The 16,711-nt window shown below is 45.8% G+C and overlaps 1 protein-coding gene across 2 annotated transcripts; it reads left to right on the top strand.

The window, feature by feature from the left end:
• Positions 1-40: 40 nt before the first annotated feature.
• LOC8052129 (SCY1-like protein 2) lies at positions 41-16,701 on the top strand. Of its 2 annotated transcripts, none has more exons than XM_029973603.3 (16): positions 41-274; positions 1,194-1,361; positions 1,929-2,086; positions 4,830-4,974; positions 5,701-5,850; positions 7,665-7,880; positions 8,775-8,894; positions 9,319-9,444; positions 9,964-10,140; positions 10,801-10,923; positions 11,587-11,700; positions 12,210-12,342; positions 12,960-13,179; positions 14,641-14,713; positions 14,815-14,907; positions 15,901-16,701. In XM_029973603.3, the coding sequence occupies exons 2-16, from the start codon at positions 1,200-1,202 to the stop codon at positions 16,462-16,464; spliced, it is 2,574 nt and encodes an 857-aa protein (XP_029829463.2). In that variant the 5' UTR covers positions 41-274; positions 1,194-1,199; the 3' UTR covers positions 16,465-16,701. The 2 variants fall into 2 exon arrangements, with proteins under 2 accessions (XP_029829463.2, XP_029829464.2); XM_029973604.3 differs by having other exon boundaries at positions 51-274; positions 15,904-16,701.
• Positions 16,702-16,711: the final 10 nt, after the last annotated feature.

Below are 16,711 nucleotides of genomic sequence, written 5' to 3'. Positions count from 1 at the left end.
TATCTCTGGCCGATTTCCGCGACTTCCGGTCTATCTAGACGGCTATCTTTCCGTTTCAGCTGGGCAGCACGGACAGTATTGGGCAGTATCTCGGATTCTGTACGCCTTGGCCCAAGTTCACGAAGAGGAGATGCTCGATCGGAATCGTAACAGATTTCGGTCGGATTTGCTCCGTTCACGGCTTTCAATTAGGCGACCGGAGTCCGGCGTGTAATCCCAGGTTCTTCTCGCGTAATGCGATCGGCGGACTAGCGCTGTCAAGTCGCACTCGAAGGTGGGTGCGCCTCTCTGATCGATTCGTGGAGATCTCCGTCAAACGCGAGCGATCGTGCACCTGCCAGCGGTACGCAGCGCAGTCTGTAAATAACGAATAACGGCTTTCGTCCCTCATCTCAACAAACAGTACGCTCATTGTCTCAAAACCACCTCGTGATCCAATCCAAAGGTCCTCGATTTTATTGCTTAGCGTTCCCGTGGCTTACACGTTGTCATATTTAACAAGAATCGTATTCGTTCTATGCAGCGTGTTTTAGTCACACTTTAGCTGAAATTTGGTCAGTTCTGCACAAATGCTATTCCGAGATTTTTTAGTGAACATTCCAAATCCACGATTTCTAAGACACGCCGATAAAAATCGAAACCGGCTGGGATGGTTTAAAAGGAAATCATCTCTATAAAGACCTCGACGAGACCAAAAGTCTCAGACATATATAATTTCGCTGGGACACTGAACCTGGGGAAAATCACGCTCACCATCAAAGTACAGGGGGAATTGGTGCCCCAGAATACGCCACACATACAGACGTTCAGATCTGTCAAAAGATGTATTTGGGACATGAGTGCTTATATGAGACTATCGTACTGACTCTATGCGCGTGCAAGCAACACCCTAATAAATCCATGCTTAAATAAGTCGTGACGCGTGATGCTTTAATTTCGCATAGACGTGACAGCCAAAGTCGCCAATAAAAATGCGAAGTGTGGCGATTCCCGAGCATATCATTATCGTTTCGCAGCCAATCAGATTGCACCATTCACCGATAAGGACGCCGGATAACAAATCACGAAGCAAGGAGTGTGAACATGATGACCTGTACCCTGTTTGAGTTGTCACGTGACTACAGTGTCTAGCCAGCTCGTACGTAGCACGTGGAGGAGGAGGTGCCGTTCACAGACGGTGCTTCGTGTTTCAGTTGGCCATGGACGTGTTCAACCGGCTAAGGACCACGGTGTCCAACCTTAGCACGGTCCTGCCAGGCAATCCTGTTACGCGAGAGTATGAAATCATCAAGCACGTCGGCAGTGCTGGACCCGGCCTCCTCTGGAAGGTGTACCAAGCCACCAAACGAAGCACCAAGGAGGTACACAAAGCTCTTAATTTCTTCCACGTCTATTCGTCAATGTTTTAGTGAAGGTGTTATGCAAATTGAAGTTTCGGTTGTATGTCTGACACTTCAATCTCTTCTAAGCTGTCAGTGCAATGGAAGCTAAGTGAGCTCGTTGGTCCAGTCATACGTCTATCTTTCGCCATACGATCATGCTCTTTCCGAAACCCACACGCAGAGAGCAGCGTCGGGTGATGAAAGGTAGGCGGTTGATTTGTCTGGCCAGTGCGTAGCTTCCACCGCATTGTCACGCTTAGGAATGAATGGAGTGCACATGGTCTAAATTGATTTTAAGTTCTTTGCTGGAACATGCCAGATGTTCTCTATTGGTTTGGTACATAAAGCTGAAACTATAACTTTTTGTTTTTTGTGGGAGCAAAATTGGTGTTCTCTTCCAAGCTTTATGAGCTTAATAGGTGTATCCATAATACTATTTTAACTAAAAAAGAAACATTGTTTCATGGTTTTTGTTAAATATGTTTTTTTTTGCAGGTGATTATTAGTGATAACAGAGGGGAAAAAAAAGTGTTCTTCATTTTTCAGGAGGCGGCTGTGTTTGTGCTGGAGAAGAAGCAGCTGGAACGTTACTCCAAAAGGGACAGGGAGCTCGTAATGGACATCCTGAAGCAAGGCATTGCACAGCTTACTCGGCTTCGGCATCCCAGCATCCTCACCGTCCAGCATCCTTTGGAAGAATCCAGGTTAGGCTTTGTGCATGAAAAAAAAAAGTTCTGCTCTGCCGTCAGTGCAGGTTGCAAGTCCTAAAAAGAAAGCCCCTGAACCAGGCTTATCTTTAGTAATCGTTAAACATTTTTACCGTCTGCTAAATGTGTTAAAAATAGAGGCAAAATATCGGACTACCTAAATGTTGGCCGCACAAAACGTTTTAAAAAGAACCTTGAGCATCTGTTACACTGAACCTTTGAGGCTCAGATAAGCGCAGTGATGGAAGTGCTGCGCCATTTGCACCAAATTGCACAATGAAGGAAAGTATGCTACATCTTGCGCCAAAGTGCCATATTGGCTAAGAACTGCGCCACACCTTAAAGGGCAACTCCGCTCAATTACGAAAAATTTAGGCTTAAATGTGATTCCATTTCACAAAGCACTACTAAACAGTTCTACACCTTCAGATTCGCGAAATGTGGAATATTATTTGTGTTATCCTAATTTAAACATCAGCTGATACCGAAACCGAAACTTCGGTTGCGTCAGGCAACATTGGTCTCGCGTCGTCAGAGTCATGGCCACGTCACGTCGAACCACGTGGTCTTGTGACGTTTGGGGGGGCGAGGGACAGGACACGCGACGCGGGCAGGTTGCTTCGCATGGCGTGGACGGTGATGGCTAGAGAAGACAAAAGAGGACAAGGGGAACGGAGAGGCGTGCAGGGCAGCGCAAACTAGCGCATCCACGTTATGGTGATCACGTGGACGCCGTTCAGCCAAAACTGGGAGGAGAAACTCATGACGTCATTGTTCAATTTCGCTTTGAGAAGTAAAAACAAACAAAACGTGAGAATGAAGTAGTCATGCCTCTGACGTAGTGGCTCAACGTTGGCCGCTCCAACTCCGTCGCATTGACTGCGCTGACGATTGCGCCTCACGTCGCACACTAGAGTTGGCAGATTTTGGCGACTTGGCTCACTTGAAGGTTTGCTGGCCAGTTTATTAAATATATAAACGGAATTAGATCGTAATATTTAACATGGGGTCTTCCTATATGATACTGAAGAGGGCTACATAGTTTTCTAAATATCAAAAATGAAGCGGAGTTGCCCTTTGAATAAAGCAAAAAATTAAAATATTTTATTACTGGTTTGATCTTCATTTTCTAAGTAGAAGAGAATGAAAATGGTACAAATATGTATTTCACGGCGTCTCTACACACCATATAGCTTGTTTCACCTTAGATCAGAGCACGGTCAAAAGCTCAAACACATATCCTAAAAGTGCAAGTGCATCCGCTGCAATTGGTTTAGCCAGTGAAAGAGCACATAGAGATAGACGACGAGTGCCATGATGCTGTGCTTTTGACGCTGCCTGATTGATCCGATTGTCTCGTTGCATCACCTGCGCTCCGACTTCACTCGGTAGATGCAACAAAGTGTTAGAAATTGCTTGTCAACCGCGCTGGCCCCGTCATTGTCTGAAATTTCAGACAATGTCTGGAGCTAGGAGTCGTGAGAAAAATTTGCACAATAGTGGGGTGGCAGTTAGTGTAACAAGACAGAACCGGGGTCTTTTACGCCTGACAGTATCACTTGATTATTATGTCTGCCACATGCCTCTATGTCATGGCTACAGTGTCTCGTGGCACATGCGCTGCTTGCGTCAACCTTTATAGCCTCGCACCAGCTCGCACACGTTGAGCTTCACCGCTTTGCCCCGGAGTGCAAGGAGCGGCTAATGTGGGGAGCGTATGGATTAGCGCAGTTGGCTCGGAAATTATGCTCACTACTTTTACTCTTTGGTCTTGACTGTGGGTTGACCTCTGATTTTAAAAAGCTGTGCTTTTTAAAATTAGAGGTCTTGACTCAAACCGCTCTGCCCCCCCTCCGTTCACCTCCCGACCAGCAGCATCAATACCACATTTATAGACATTTTAGCAGATATGCTGATTTCTGCCGGAATTTTACAGGAATTACATTTACTGACAAAATTAAATACCGAGTTTAATAGAGGGAGGGAGAGAGGCATTTACTGAACTCAAGTGTAATGCTATGTTTCATTTTTCAACCACTTTTTTTTTTTTAAATATCCATTGTAAATGAAACCTACTCCCTAAGCCTTATTCCTAAAGAAAAAAAGAAGGCTGTGTCCTTTTTGCATCTAGTTCTAGTCTATTCTTACTTAAAAAAAGATTAAGTAATATGCGCTTCGATATCGAAAATTTTCGAGTAATGTTGTAACAAATGCTGGTATTTGCTCCAAAAGCGTCAGTGGCTGCTCCAAACTTATATTTCGCCTACTGTAAAAAGAGTCTTACATCACTGTAAGTGACATACAGGGAAATCCATTTCTCATTTCTCTCCATTTGTTTCTTATACCCTGAATAATCTTGCTGGATGGCTTGTCAAGTAGTGTAACACAGGGAAGTAACACAATATCGACACAGGGCGTTACTGAAATCACATACTGTTCATGTTCCTGGTCATATATTTTGATTAAGATCCCTTTTCATTTTTGTAGTGCAATCGCTGATTTATTCTAACGACCCTCTCGGCGTAACCAGGATCTTTGGCTCTAACTATGAGGATTGTAGCAGTACTTTTAATCTTGTCGAATGAAATGTGGATTGGGCTGTCCTCCTGACAATATATAACGCGCTGTCCTCTTGACAAGAGTTGTTCTCTTGCTTGAGCATACATTTTGCTCAAAATAATGTATGAATGGGTTAGGGAGAGTGGCATTTTCATCAACATCGCTTTCCGTCTGCTTACAGGGAAAGCCTAGCATTTGCGACCGAGCCAGCTTTCTGCAGCCTGGCCAACATCCTGGGGCAGGGCGAGAACATGCCTGTGCCGCCGCCTCCAGAGCTCAAGGACTACCAGCTGTTTGACGTCGAGATTAAGTATGGCTTCTTGCAGGTATGCTCGCATAGACTCCTTTCTGCTTGTCAAATATGAGGGGTATTTATATTTTCTGTGGTACCATGCTACGTTTCCCTTCCAAATTAGTGTTTGGAGTAAAATAGGTCTGGTGTCTTTACTCAAAACAACTGGCCAGTTGGCAAAAAAAAGAAAAGTAGTTTAAGCTGAAATTTTGTGTGCAGGTAGCTCTTTTTTTAGCTGCATGCTCCAAAAGATAGGTACGTGACCACAAACGAGTTGATTATGTTTTTTTTTTTATAACATGCTGTTGTGATGAACCATTTGCTAAATTACCCAACTACCAAGGAGCATGTTGGGAGTGTAGTTGCACGTGCTGGTGTCTGGAGCAGTAATAGTAGTTCTAAAGCAAATGGCACTGTGCATGTTGTTCCTCACTGCCCTATTTTGATTATTTACTTAGAATCTTTTATACAAATAAGGCAAGGACGTGCAGCGTGTGTTCTCGCCATTTTCCTTGGTGCGTGGGTGATTTGGTCAAAGGTCTACGAGAACTGTCGCAAACTACACAGTTTTGCGCTCTGTTCGAATTCGCAAACTTGTGACCACACAGGAGGCCAGAGAACCTTAAAAAAAGACTTTGCTGCAGTGAAGAAACATCTTAATAAATTAATACAAATTGTAGGAGTGCAAACAGGGAGCCTACTTGGAAGTGGAACGATGGCAGAAAAATATTGTTCAAGGACAAGTGACGGAATTTTTCAGGTGTCAGAGGGCTTGGCCTTTCTGCACAACGACGTCAAGCGCCTTCACCGTAACCTCAGCCCGGAGTCTATCATCGTCAACAAGAAGGGGGCGTGGAAAATTGCAGGCTTTGACTTCAGCGTTGCGTCGACTAACCCGCAGGATCCGCAAGTAGGTTTCGTCCGGCTGCTTTTGTTGCTTTTGTGACACAATACCGGTCAGTTGCAGTGTCTGCAGGGTTCTCCTTAGAAATTTTCGAGATGGGGACATCCAACAATTTCAAGTGTGTTGGGATGAGGAGGAGGGGGTGATTGCTGCAACTTTTGGTGTTCTCGGAACTCTCCCTGCTTCAAAGCAGCGATTTTGTTCTCGTGGACTATGCCACACGGGTCTGCCAAAAACAATCTGGGGTGTCGCACATTTTTGAAAATCAGCATCGTTTCATTCAGCACAGGCAAAATATAGAAATGGGCTGGACGTAGTGGAGATGGGATATCAGCCAGACTGTTGGGCGGCAAAACCACTGCTGTCCACTGTGGGGAGAACCCTGGGTGTTTGTTAGACACACATTTGCACAGAGACTCGGAAAAATAGTCACAATATGACGTCGAGTTAATCATGGGGCACTAATATTGCAAAGTTATTCTCTGGCAAAGATTTCACTTACGGTGTGTTGCAGAATAACATCTGCAGTAGAATCTACTCCTCCAGTGTAAGCTTTCTACCTTTGATAGCCCTTCAGCACATGTGCAGGCAACACACGTCCGTAAACAATGTGTGCGTTCTGGAGACCGAGCTTCTGCGGGCCGATCTTACGTTGGAACAGAATATAACTTGTTTTCCGACACACCCCACAAGCCTCCAGTCGACTGATGAATTGATTGACTGACCTTATCGGTTTTTCAACATATGCCACAAAAGCTCAATCAGTCGAGCAATTGAGTGAGGCTTTTCATTTTTCAGCAAAAAAAGTTGGTTTTGAAAAATGCAATATTTACATCCACCAACACCTAGAGAGTATACCAGAAAGTTTCCTTTGTTTACATCGCATAGTTATTTTCTAGCAAATTATTTTGGCTCCACCAATGCTAAAGAAAAAGTAGAGGTTCGAACACTTTGAATGTGTTTTTCTCTGTTCCACTTTTCAGCATCAATTTCACTTTAGGAAAACTATCGTTTGTCAACGGGACAAAAAAAAAGGCTCACTCATTGTTTTTCCTAACTGGAATTTAATGGGCAATGTCACTGTGGCATTGTTTTTTTACTCCGTGGATGTCTTTCATAAAAGGTGTTAAGATTTTGTCGAGAACATAAAAAAGCAAAAAATATATTTGATTTTTCAGCGCGATGTTAGTATAAAATAAGTTACTTTTTGGAAATTTTCTTTTTCACAGTTGCACTCTCCAGGCATTCTCCTGCATATATAGTGAAGACAAATATTGGGTATTACTTTAGTTTTCTAGTGATAGTTTTCCTAAACAATGTCAGTGTGTTCCTCATAAAAACAACTGCAGTTTATTTCACAATTTGTACATGCAGATGAAACTTTGCATTGTATTCTGCCTCGCAACTGCCAGTACTATAGACATTTTCCACAGGGGCGCCGCCATCTTGAATTGTCGTCACTTCCAGTATGGGCGACGACAAAATAGTAAAACGTTTCAACCTGTAACCAGTAAAAAAATAGAGGGGAGCCAAAACGAGAATGTGTGACGGTTAGGCTTATATCCTAAATGTCTTCTATTGGCGTGGCAACAGCAAAGTAATGTTTTCGCCCATACTGGAAGTGACGAATATTCAAGATGGCGGCGCCCTTGTGGAAAAGGTCTATATCTGTAAATTTCCTTCATATTAGGCAAAAAGTTCGAAAGTTGACCCTTATGGGTAGTATCCTCCCTTAATCCACCGATTGGGTTCTTTTGCTTCTCGACACACACTACAAAGTCCCGATCAACCGACGACGCTTTTGCTCTTCCGAATTTCAGCCAAATTACCCGAGCCTGAACCTCGAACCAGATCTGTTGCCGGTGGCGCAGCCAAACCTCGATTATGTGGCACCCGAGTGCGTGCTGGCGGATTCGAGCGACGCAGCCAGCGACATGTTCAGCCTGGGCGTCCTCGTGTACACCGTCTACAGCAAGGGGGCGCCGCTCTACGACACCCACGGCAGTCTGTCCACTCTGCGCCAGTGCATCAACAAGGTAGCGGCGAGGGCAGCACTGCTCTCAGCATTCGCAAACTCTCCTCTCTTACCGAAATTTACGCACAGCTTGAGAAACGTCGGGCGTTGCGACCATTAAGCGTCCTATGGTCGCTTTGCAGCCAATGAGATAGTGGCGTCGGAGGGTAGAAAACACGAAAGGACCAATCACTGAACAAGAGGAGTAAACATGATAAGCCACACCCCAAGTTTCTTAGAATGTGAGTTACTAATGTAATCTGCAGAAGTTCGATAATCCGTGTTAAAAGATCACTCTAGTGAACGAGTGAAAGTTGGGAGAAGTTTTGATTGTCAACCAGCAATTCCAATGTGTTTATACTACAAAAAGGGACCACTTCGTAAAACGAATGCACCTATAGCCGACCGGTCATTGCGCTGAATGAAAATTTTAGGCACGCACGGATGAAGGTAATTCATTGTCTTTTTTTGGACGTGGCACTTTGTAACACTTTTGTCAATTTGTGTGTTCTACGAAATACTGAATCCGTTCTTGCAAGAGGTGTATTGTGTATACTCTTAAACCACACATAAAATTATAAATAAAAAAAAGCGACAGCATATAGCTATGTGTTATCACATTGTACATTCTGGAAAAGAAATTGGCAGTAACTTTGTTTTCAATAATATATATTTTAAATTTGTCCCTACTTTTAGTAATTTTTTTACTACTAAAAGGCTCAGTTCCAGGATGTCCACGGGGGCTATTATGGTAGTGACCAAGTAAGAACTTTTATGTGCACTAAGAAAACCAAGGGAAGGCAAGCATACTTTCGTCTGCAGTGGCCGTTTACACAATCCGAGAAAAGATTTCTCGAGTGTTCATAACCACAAATTTACAGTGGTTTGAATGTTGCTTCTGTTGTCATCCCAACAGCACTTGAAGCACCTTTCTGCAAGCAAGCTGAACTGCCTACCCGATGAAGCGCGGGAGCACGTGCGGATGCTGCTCAGCATCACTCCAGATATCAGGCCAGACGCACATCAGTTCTCAAAGGTTGCTGACCTCTGGCTGTCGTTCTTCGATATTGTTTAAGCATGTGCCCTTCTGTAACAGGACAGCATGTGTAATAGTATACTGTGGAAGCTTCAAAAAACCTCAGCTTTTTTATCTGGCCTTTGTCACTACTGGTTGCTCGTGTGACCTGTGGACCGTCCCGGTCCACTCTCAACCTGCATTTTTTCTCGACTTAGGTTCTGATCCTTGAGCCACCAAAACCCAAATATAGATTAGGGTGATGTTTAAAAAAAAGAACTTTGTTCAAAAGGTGAAAGAATACTACTTTCGATTCTTCAAACTTTGTTTGAAACTTAACTGGTTGGAATATGTATCATTTTCCTAGCTTTGTCCATGCATTCGGCATGCCAAAACAGCACCGTGGTGTGCCTACTAAGCACCAATGTGACCTGCTTCACTGCAGCTCAAGTTTCTGGAGGATGTTGGAGTGAAGACATTGCAGTACCTGGACTCCCTCTACCAGTGGGACAACCTGCAGAAGTCGCACGTCTACAAGGGCCTCCCACAAGTGCTGGCTCAGATGCCAAAGGTGTGTTGGCAACACTGTGTGAGATCTGTAGTCATACCATGAACAGTGGTTCCAGTTCAAGTTAAAAGAATTTGTTTTGCTCTGTATATCTTTTTTAGCCTACTGTATATTAGGTAGTGTTAACATCTTGCAACAGGTCATATCCACGGACGGCAAGTAGCTCGTTATAGTTGCTGCCCAGTGTTTCATGGAAGTCTGTGGTTTGGGATGCAAGTGCTGGTCTACAAATAGTAGCTTCTTAAAAGGGGATTTTGACCACGTCAGTGTATACCGGAGAAGCACAAGCCAAGATAATCAAAGTACCAGTTCAGACACACGCGTCCTTGGGATACAGCTCATATTCTGTGAGGCTGTAATACTGCGGCAGAATGTACGTATGATGGCTGCTGCATCGGTGACTGTAGGGAATTGCATTGAATTATGGAAAGGCAGAGCCCACGAAAAATGTTGAGCATGCTACGTCCAGAGTTAACGGCATTTGGGACGTGTGGCAACCGAACATGTCCGCTTCCGTTGCAGCGTGTGGCGCTTCACCGAGTGCTCCCCTGCCTGGCCAAGGAGTACGCCAGCCCCGAGATGGTGCCCTTTGTGCTGCCCAGCGTCCTCCTCATTGCGGAGCAGGCCACCAAGGAGGAGTTTTGCGCCACCATCCTGCCCGACCTGATACGCATCTTCAGGCTACGCGAGCCCGTGCAGGTAGCTGCCTCACTCATCTATTGGCATCTCCACCATGCTCTCCTCTCTTGTTGAGAAAAACCCAAGGTTGCTGCGTTTTGTGTATCTTCGTTACACTGAGCTTGGAGCTGTGGCCCCTGGAGCTGGTGGACAACTGGTTGCAACCTCGTGAGTGAAATGGGGCCCTCAGGATGGCGTTTAGTGCACCCTCCTTTATCTTCATACTCCATCCCTTTCTCTAGAAGCTCGTGAGCCAGTGGAAATCTTACTCTGTCTTCCAGGATTAAAAGCATATTGTCAGTCAATCAACAGACTCATTTGTGCACTCTTGTCTTCGTCGATTTCTCCGATTCCTTAGCAAAAGACAAGTGGTATACTACTTTCACTGTGCTCACAGGACCATTTACCAGCATTAGAGCCATCATTTTGCTTTGATTTTAAGAGAACATTCTGCAAAAATGCCATTAGCGCCTGGAGGCAGACAGTCAGAGTTAACTTTCCTTTCCATCAATTCAGACCATGAGCTGCCTTACCCCATCTAAGTCATGAGTAAAAAAATGTTTTAGCACAATCGATCGGATGTTCCATCCACCTGTATGAACCGCAGTGATGACTGTTAGGTATTCCATCGTAACCTGACATCAGGGCTGCTGATCAACCTCATCCTTGCTTATATTCCAGATCCTTCTCATTTTTATGCAAAAGATGGAGCTGCTCCTTACCAAGTGTCCTCCAGACGACATAAAAAATCACGTCCTTCCCATGATCTACGGCTCGCTCGAATCGGACGCGCAGCAAATTCAGGTATAGTACCCCTCACTTCTCCAAGACCTGCTGGCCCTAAAGTATATGTGCCAATGTGTCTGCAACATTCTGCATCAAACTTTAACCCTCTTCATTACCCGTGCTCACACCTGAGAACTTCAGAGAAATTATATCTTTACGTTTTAAAAACCTCTGACACCCCCCAAAACTAACTTATGTTTGGCACGAAGCACTAGATTCACGTGTTATCTCTGAGATCATATACAAAGTTGTATTGAAACCAGAGGACCTGCCCCCAAGAATGTGACACCATAGACTCCGGGAATCACCCTCCCCGACTACATGTTGAAAGTTTCTTTAAAAATCGACGCATTTTCAGTGATTCGGTAGTCATCAAAATCATGTTTCGTTGGCCCTGTTACTTTCATCGGCAAAGGTGTGCCCCAGACGGCTTTCTACTTTACAATTATTGCGTTAACTAGTGTCAGTGCACACAACTGGGGGAACCCTAAGAGTCCAGTTCTTGGCCGTCGATTTCTGTGCAAGAATTTATTTTTCATATAACGTGTATCCAAAATAAAACTCGCAAATAATTTGAATTTTCATGACCAGCTTTTTTCATTAGCCAAGTGGTTAGAGATGGAATAGAATGCCCACCGTGTCGCTCATCTCGTTTTTTTGTTGTTTTTTTTTCTTCCAAAGGAACTCTGCCTGAACATCATCCCAGACTTTGCCCACCTGATCGATTATCCGTCAATGAAGAATGCCCTGCTGCCCAGAATAAAAAAGCTCTGCCTTCAGACCAACTATCTCTCGGTGAGCACTGGTTCTACCATCCATCTCCTTAGGCGCACTCAGCCTCCGAGCAGTCCTCCAACTCCCCGAGACCCCAAAATATATTGTACCTGTGTAAATCCAGGACCATTGGTAACATGACGTGCTATCGCTCTAAACATTTTTGTTTGGTGCAACATTCCCTTTGGTGACCCACAGGATGAGATCAGCGTGCGAGGAGTTTCAGCATAAGCTTCCCACCTTCATTCGGCGTCTTGTGAGCTTCGTGCATGCACGTGTAGCCGAAGCATGGTGGAAGGCGACGAGTGCATGCTGGAGCCTGGGTGTCCGAAAGAGACGCACTACGCATCTCGTCCTGTCTGCGACCATAACAGTTATCCAAGAGTGGAACTTGCTGCCAGACAACGTCATTTCCTCAACCCTGGTAGAATGGGTTTCGTCAGCTTTAACCCGGACACAACCAACCTAGTATAAATGTTGTTGCACGAGTAAGTTTCATTTGGTGTTCTAAAAAGTGGCCAACTTTTCAGGTTCGTGTCAACTGCTTGGTCTGCCTGGGGAAACTGCTGGAGCACCTCGACAAATGGCTCGTGCTCGATGAAATTCTGCCCGTGTTGCCAGAGATACGCTCCAAGGAGCCCGCTGTGCTTATGGGGATCTTGGGTGAGGCCCCCATTGGCTGCAGCTTCAATTTGTGCTCGCATCTGCGAGGTAGCTTGAAACCTCTCGGAAGCTTTTTCGGTCGTCACTGCGCCCAATGAATAAGTTTTAGAGCTTGACCAATGAGCCAACATTGGTCTTGCCATTCAATTGTTGCACTTTCTGCAGCCTTTGTGAGGGAAGGGTAGGAAGTATTCACTGTCCGCCACAGCTGTGAGCATCTGTGTTGAGCGCGTGTTAACCACGAGCTTTCACTAGACTCATTTTGTATCATTAAAGCAAAGCTGTTGTTTCGTCATATAAAAGCAGTGTTCCGTGTCCTATCCAAGTAGATTCGAGTGACTCCCACAGGTCATATCACGTGACAATGTAAATAGAGCAACGCTGAACGCGAGTAGATTTTCGAACGATTGAAGGTACACACTTTTTACTCTGGAATGCGACTGGGTATACTTTGGAACGTGACCAATGAGTTACCTTACCCACAGCTCATGCTGATGATGACATAAGCCTCCTTATTGTGTCAAAGATAGCACTTTTATTTCTTGATTGTATGTGAATTTGTTATTCTTTGATGGGGGGAAAGTGATAGAGATTGAAAGGGTACCTCGCATCTGCAGGCATCTACAAGCTCGCCATGACGCACAAGAAGCTGGGGCTGACCAAGGACGTGATGGCCTGCAAGGTGATCCCGTTCCTGATGCCGCTCACCATAGAGAACGGCCTGACGCTCAACCAGTTCAACGCCATTATGAGTGTGGTGAAGGAGATGATCGGAGCCGTGGAGCTTGAGCACAGGGCAAAGCTGGAGCAGCTCAACTCCATCAAAAAGGAACAGAGGCAAGATGTCGTCCCTTGCATTGGTTTCCGAGTTAGGCCTACACACTATATTCCGAGGTTGATTGTTTTATTTCTGACTGTCAAGAAATGGTGACATTACATACTGAGGCAAAATTCAGAGTTGTGTAAGGAAAGCTTTTGCAAGTCAAGTCACAGCAGCCAGACAAGACCTCCTTATGTGCACAGCAACTATTGTTGATTTCATAGTTAGGTACTCTCTGAAAAGGTGAGTTGGGTGAACCATTTTTTTTTTTTGTATGACCTGTACACCTTGAAAAAGTCACAGGGTCTCTTATCCCTAAGACGACGTGAAGGCGAAAGCCCAAGCGCCGATGTAAACGTGATAGCGAACCTCCAAAGACGGCGCGCTCTCTGACGATGCACTTTTGGCACCGTTTCATTGGCTCACTCGGATCGTGGTGTCGGCTGTGGTCCCGGGGATAGCGAACCTCCAAAGACACCACGCGCTCTCTTACGGCATACTTTTGACACAGACAGGCGCCCGGGGCCGGGAAAATGCCATCTGAGCATTCGGACTCCGACCAAGCAAAGCGGAGTTCGAGCGGCACATTCGATTCTTAATCTTTTTGCATGATCGTAATCGAAATATCACGGGCACTATATCTTCAACCGTAAAGGGTTACTCCATTTAACTCTTACCAACTTATTAAAGGTGTTTCTTGCCATCATTGCTAGGGCATTATTTTCGTCTTCTGTTTGGACAAAAGAGCGCTGCACGTCATGCCTTCTATCTGCGTTTCGTGCACGCCCTGGCTCTGCCCGCTCCTCCCATTGACCAAACTCTCTAAGTACGGCTCCGGGGCTAAGCTGCCGCGATCGTGCAAAAGTATGTTCGACAGCGATGTCTCGACGCCTGCATTCACCACTCGTGCTTTTTTTTTTTTTTTGCTGTTGTCGAATTTGAAATGGAAGAAAGTATATGCATATATCAAACAGATTCATAAATCACCTCAATTAGGATACCTGCAAAAAATTTGTCGTTTACGTTAACAGCTAATATGGTTAAATTTAAATTAACCGAGCTTAACTCATGAAGGTTAGATACAACCTTCACGAGTTCAGTTGAATTTTCGCTTAAGCTTTAAGCATGGTGCACGGTAGGGAAAGTTGGAGAAACTATTTGATGTTCGATTCGAAAATATTCGGCCAAAACCAATTTTTGCCTCAAACTCAAAATTCACTACTTGCACATGCCTGTTCAGAAATTTTAAAACACGAGTCTCTTAAAAATGACGAGCCTTGCCAAAATTTTCTATTTTGGCTGCACGTAAACAAACACATTGCACTTATTTGGCAAGTTTCCAGTCCAACAGCATTCAGCTTGTGCTTGTACAGAAAAAAACATAACAAGACCGACCACCACATTTGGAAAATGCTTCCAATGTTAGACTGGTCCCATGTCGGGGCATGGACATAAAGCTTCTTACATTTGCTATGCAGCACTGCCATGGACATGACCAACCCCAATGAAATTGTTCCCGGTCTAGGGCCCGTCGGCAAGCCAACCTCCATCGTAAGTTGCTCTGCCGACATCTTGCGGCGCAAAGCGGAACTGATCCAAAGGCGAGATTGTTTCTTTGTCGTTAAACCTGCCATCCCGATTCACACTTTCAGAGCAGCAGCGTCTACGACGACCTGGGCATTTCAAACTTCTCGTCGGCGTCTCCGACCACAAGTGCCACGAGGTCTCCCGTCCAGAAAGCAAAGGTATGAGTACCAGGGCTACAACACTTTTACCCCGAAAAAAAAGAAGCTTCACTGCAGAAGTGTAATGAACTTAAGTGGCGTTGTGGGAGAGTTGGTTCACGACTAATGTTCACGAAACAGCACACAGAAGCATGAAAGGAGTACACACTGCTTGTTCTGTGTACAATAGGCTCACGATAGTAATTCAAACTCTGACATTTTATACTTTTGGTCAATTCAAACAAATTTCAAAATTTTGGTTGTCCCGCTGTGTTTTTAATGTATTCATAAGCCGCTTAATTCGAACGGCGTTTTCGTGTAATTCATACTCTTTGTTCTTGCGGCCCCGTTGAGTGCGGGGCCGCACGAGTGCGAGGCCACAAAGAACACCCTATATTGACTGTGCATAGATTTGATCTTGTAGATCAGGGGTTCTCAAACTTTTTAGCCTCACGGAACCCCAGGAAGGCTCAAAAACTGCCGCGGAACCCCCCCCCCCCCCCCCCCCCCCTTCCATATTTGCCGACCGAGAAGCAACAGATGCAAAATTGTAGGCAATATTGCTTGTGTTGCTTCCCATATATCCCCACCATATCAATCACAATGTCAGTACAAAGTGAGATGAAGGTGCTTTGCATGGTCCTGCCGCACAGCCTGTGGCATGGGGGGTGAGGGGGGGGGGGGGGGGGGGGAAGGAGGGGGTGCAATTTTGGGTGTTCGCGGAACCCATGAGACCAGCTCATGGAACCCCAGTGTTCCCCGGAACCCAGTTTGAGAACTCCTGTTGTAGATAATGCAAAACCTTAATTCTATAATTAGATGCAGTTTGGAAATGTTCCAAAGCTATCCGATAGATGGTGACCAGCTTTTAGAGTCGAACTTTAAAAGTGGCCAGAAGTTTGCTTACGAATGTACCAATCACCAACTACGAAATCCACCGATTCGTTAGCACTAAGCAACAGGTATCACCTATGAAAGCATGCCTCGTTTAAATCTGTCCTTTTTTTTTTTCAGCAGTCTCTCACCCTGGAAGAAAAGCAGCGCCTGTCCCGAGAACAAGAACTCCAGCAACGCGTACAGTCGCAGCCAGCCCTGATCCCGAAGAAACCGCCGACGGCACAAGCTCCGCCCGAAGCCAAAGACCTGACGTCGACACTCATCAACTCCAACCTGGCTTCCCTCAACATCCGCAGTCCAACGGCGCCGAACCCCTTTGCATCTTCACCAGGCGGCGACTTCGCATCGATGCAGTCTAATGTCAATCCAATGGCAGCGGCGCCGCCGTGGGGCTACGCTGCAGCACAGATGCCGCAGCAACGGTTCGCGGCGATGCCGCAGATGCAGCAACCGCCCGTCGTCAACTTGGCGCCGTTGGACAGCTTGCTTCCGCGAATGGGTGGGGGCGGAGCTCCGGGCATGTCTCCACGTCCGCGGATGAACCAGATGGTGCCGCCCCAGCCCGCAAACTACGGGATGAACTTCGCAAGCGCCATGCCATCGCAGCAACCGGCCCTGTTGTCATCTGCGTCGCCGGCGAAACCGCTGTCGAAAAGCGAACTGGACGACTTCCTTAGCTGAGTGCCCGGCCGGTTTGTGGAGTGCGACGGTATGAAAGAACGAAGTGGCTCACCGGAAAAAGCTCATGGGGTTACAGTGAGGGTTCCGAAGGGGCGAAACGGCCGTCGTCTTGCGCGTGCGCCAGCAATAAAGGTTTTTTCCGGCGGTGCTAGCGTGACCGACGTTTACGCCGGCTGGCCGTGAGCGTTTGTAAACTATGAGAGTTCTATATTATTTAATAAACGGTTCTGAAATTTATGGCTCGAAT

Source organism: Ixodes scapularis, unplaced genomic scaffold, assembly GCF_016920785.2.
Source record: "Ixodes scapularis isolate PalLabHiFi unplaced genomic scaffold, ASM1692078v2 PGA_scaffold7__128_contigs__length_106722199, whole genome shotgun sequence".
NCBI classification, from domain to species: domain Eukaryota; kingdom Metazoa; phylum Arthropoda; class Arachnida; order Ixodida; family Ixodidae; genus Ixodes; species Ixodes scapularis.
Note: the sequence above shows the minus strand (reverse complement) of the source record. Positions and strands in the feature narration are given on the sequence as shown.

Bases quoted from the DNA above. Each gene is read 5' to 3' on its own strand.
- LOC8052129 (XM_029973603.3), top strand. From the start codon at position 1,200: ATGGACGTGTTCAACCGGCTAAGGACCACGGTGTCCAACCTTAGCACG. The intron at 12,343-12,959 runs GTGAGGCCCCCA...TCGCATCTGCAG, and splicing joins TGTGCTTATGGGGATCTTGG to GCATCTACAAGCTCGCCATG. The intron at 14,908-15,900 runs GTATGAGTACCA...TTTTTTTTTCAG, and splicing joins CTCCCGTCCAGAAAGCAAAG to CAGTCTCTCACCCTGGAAGA.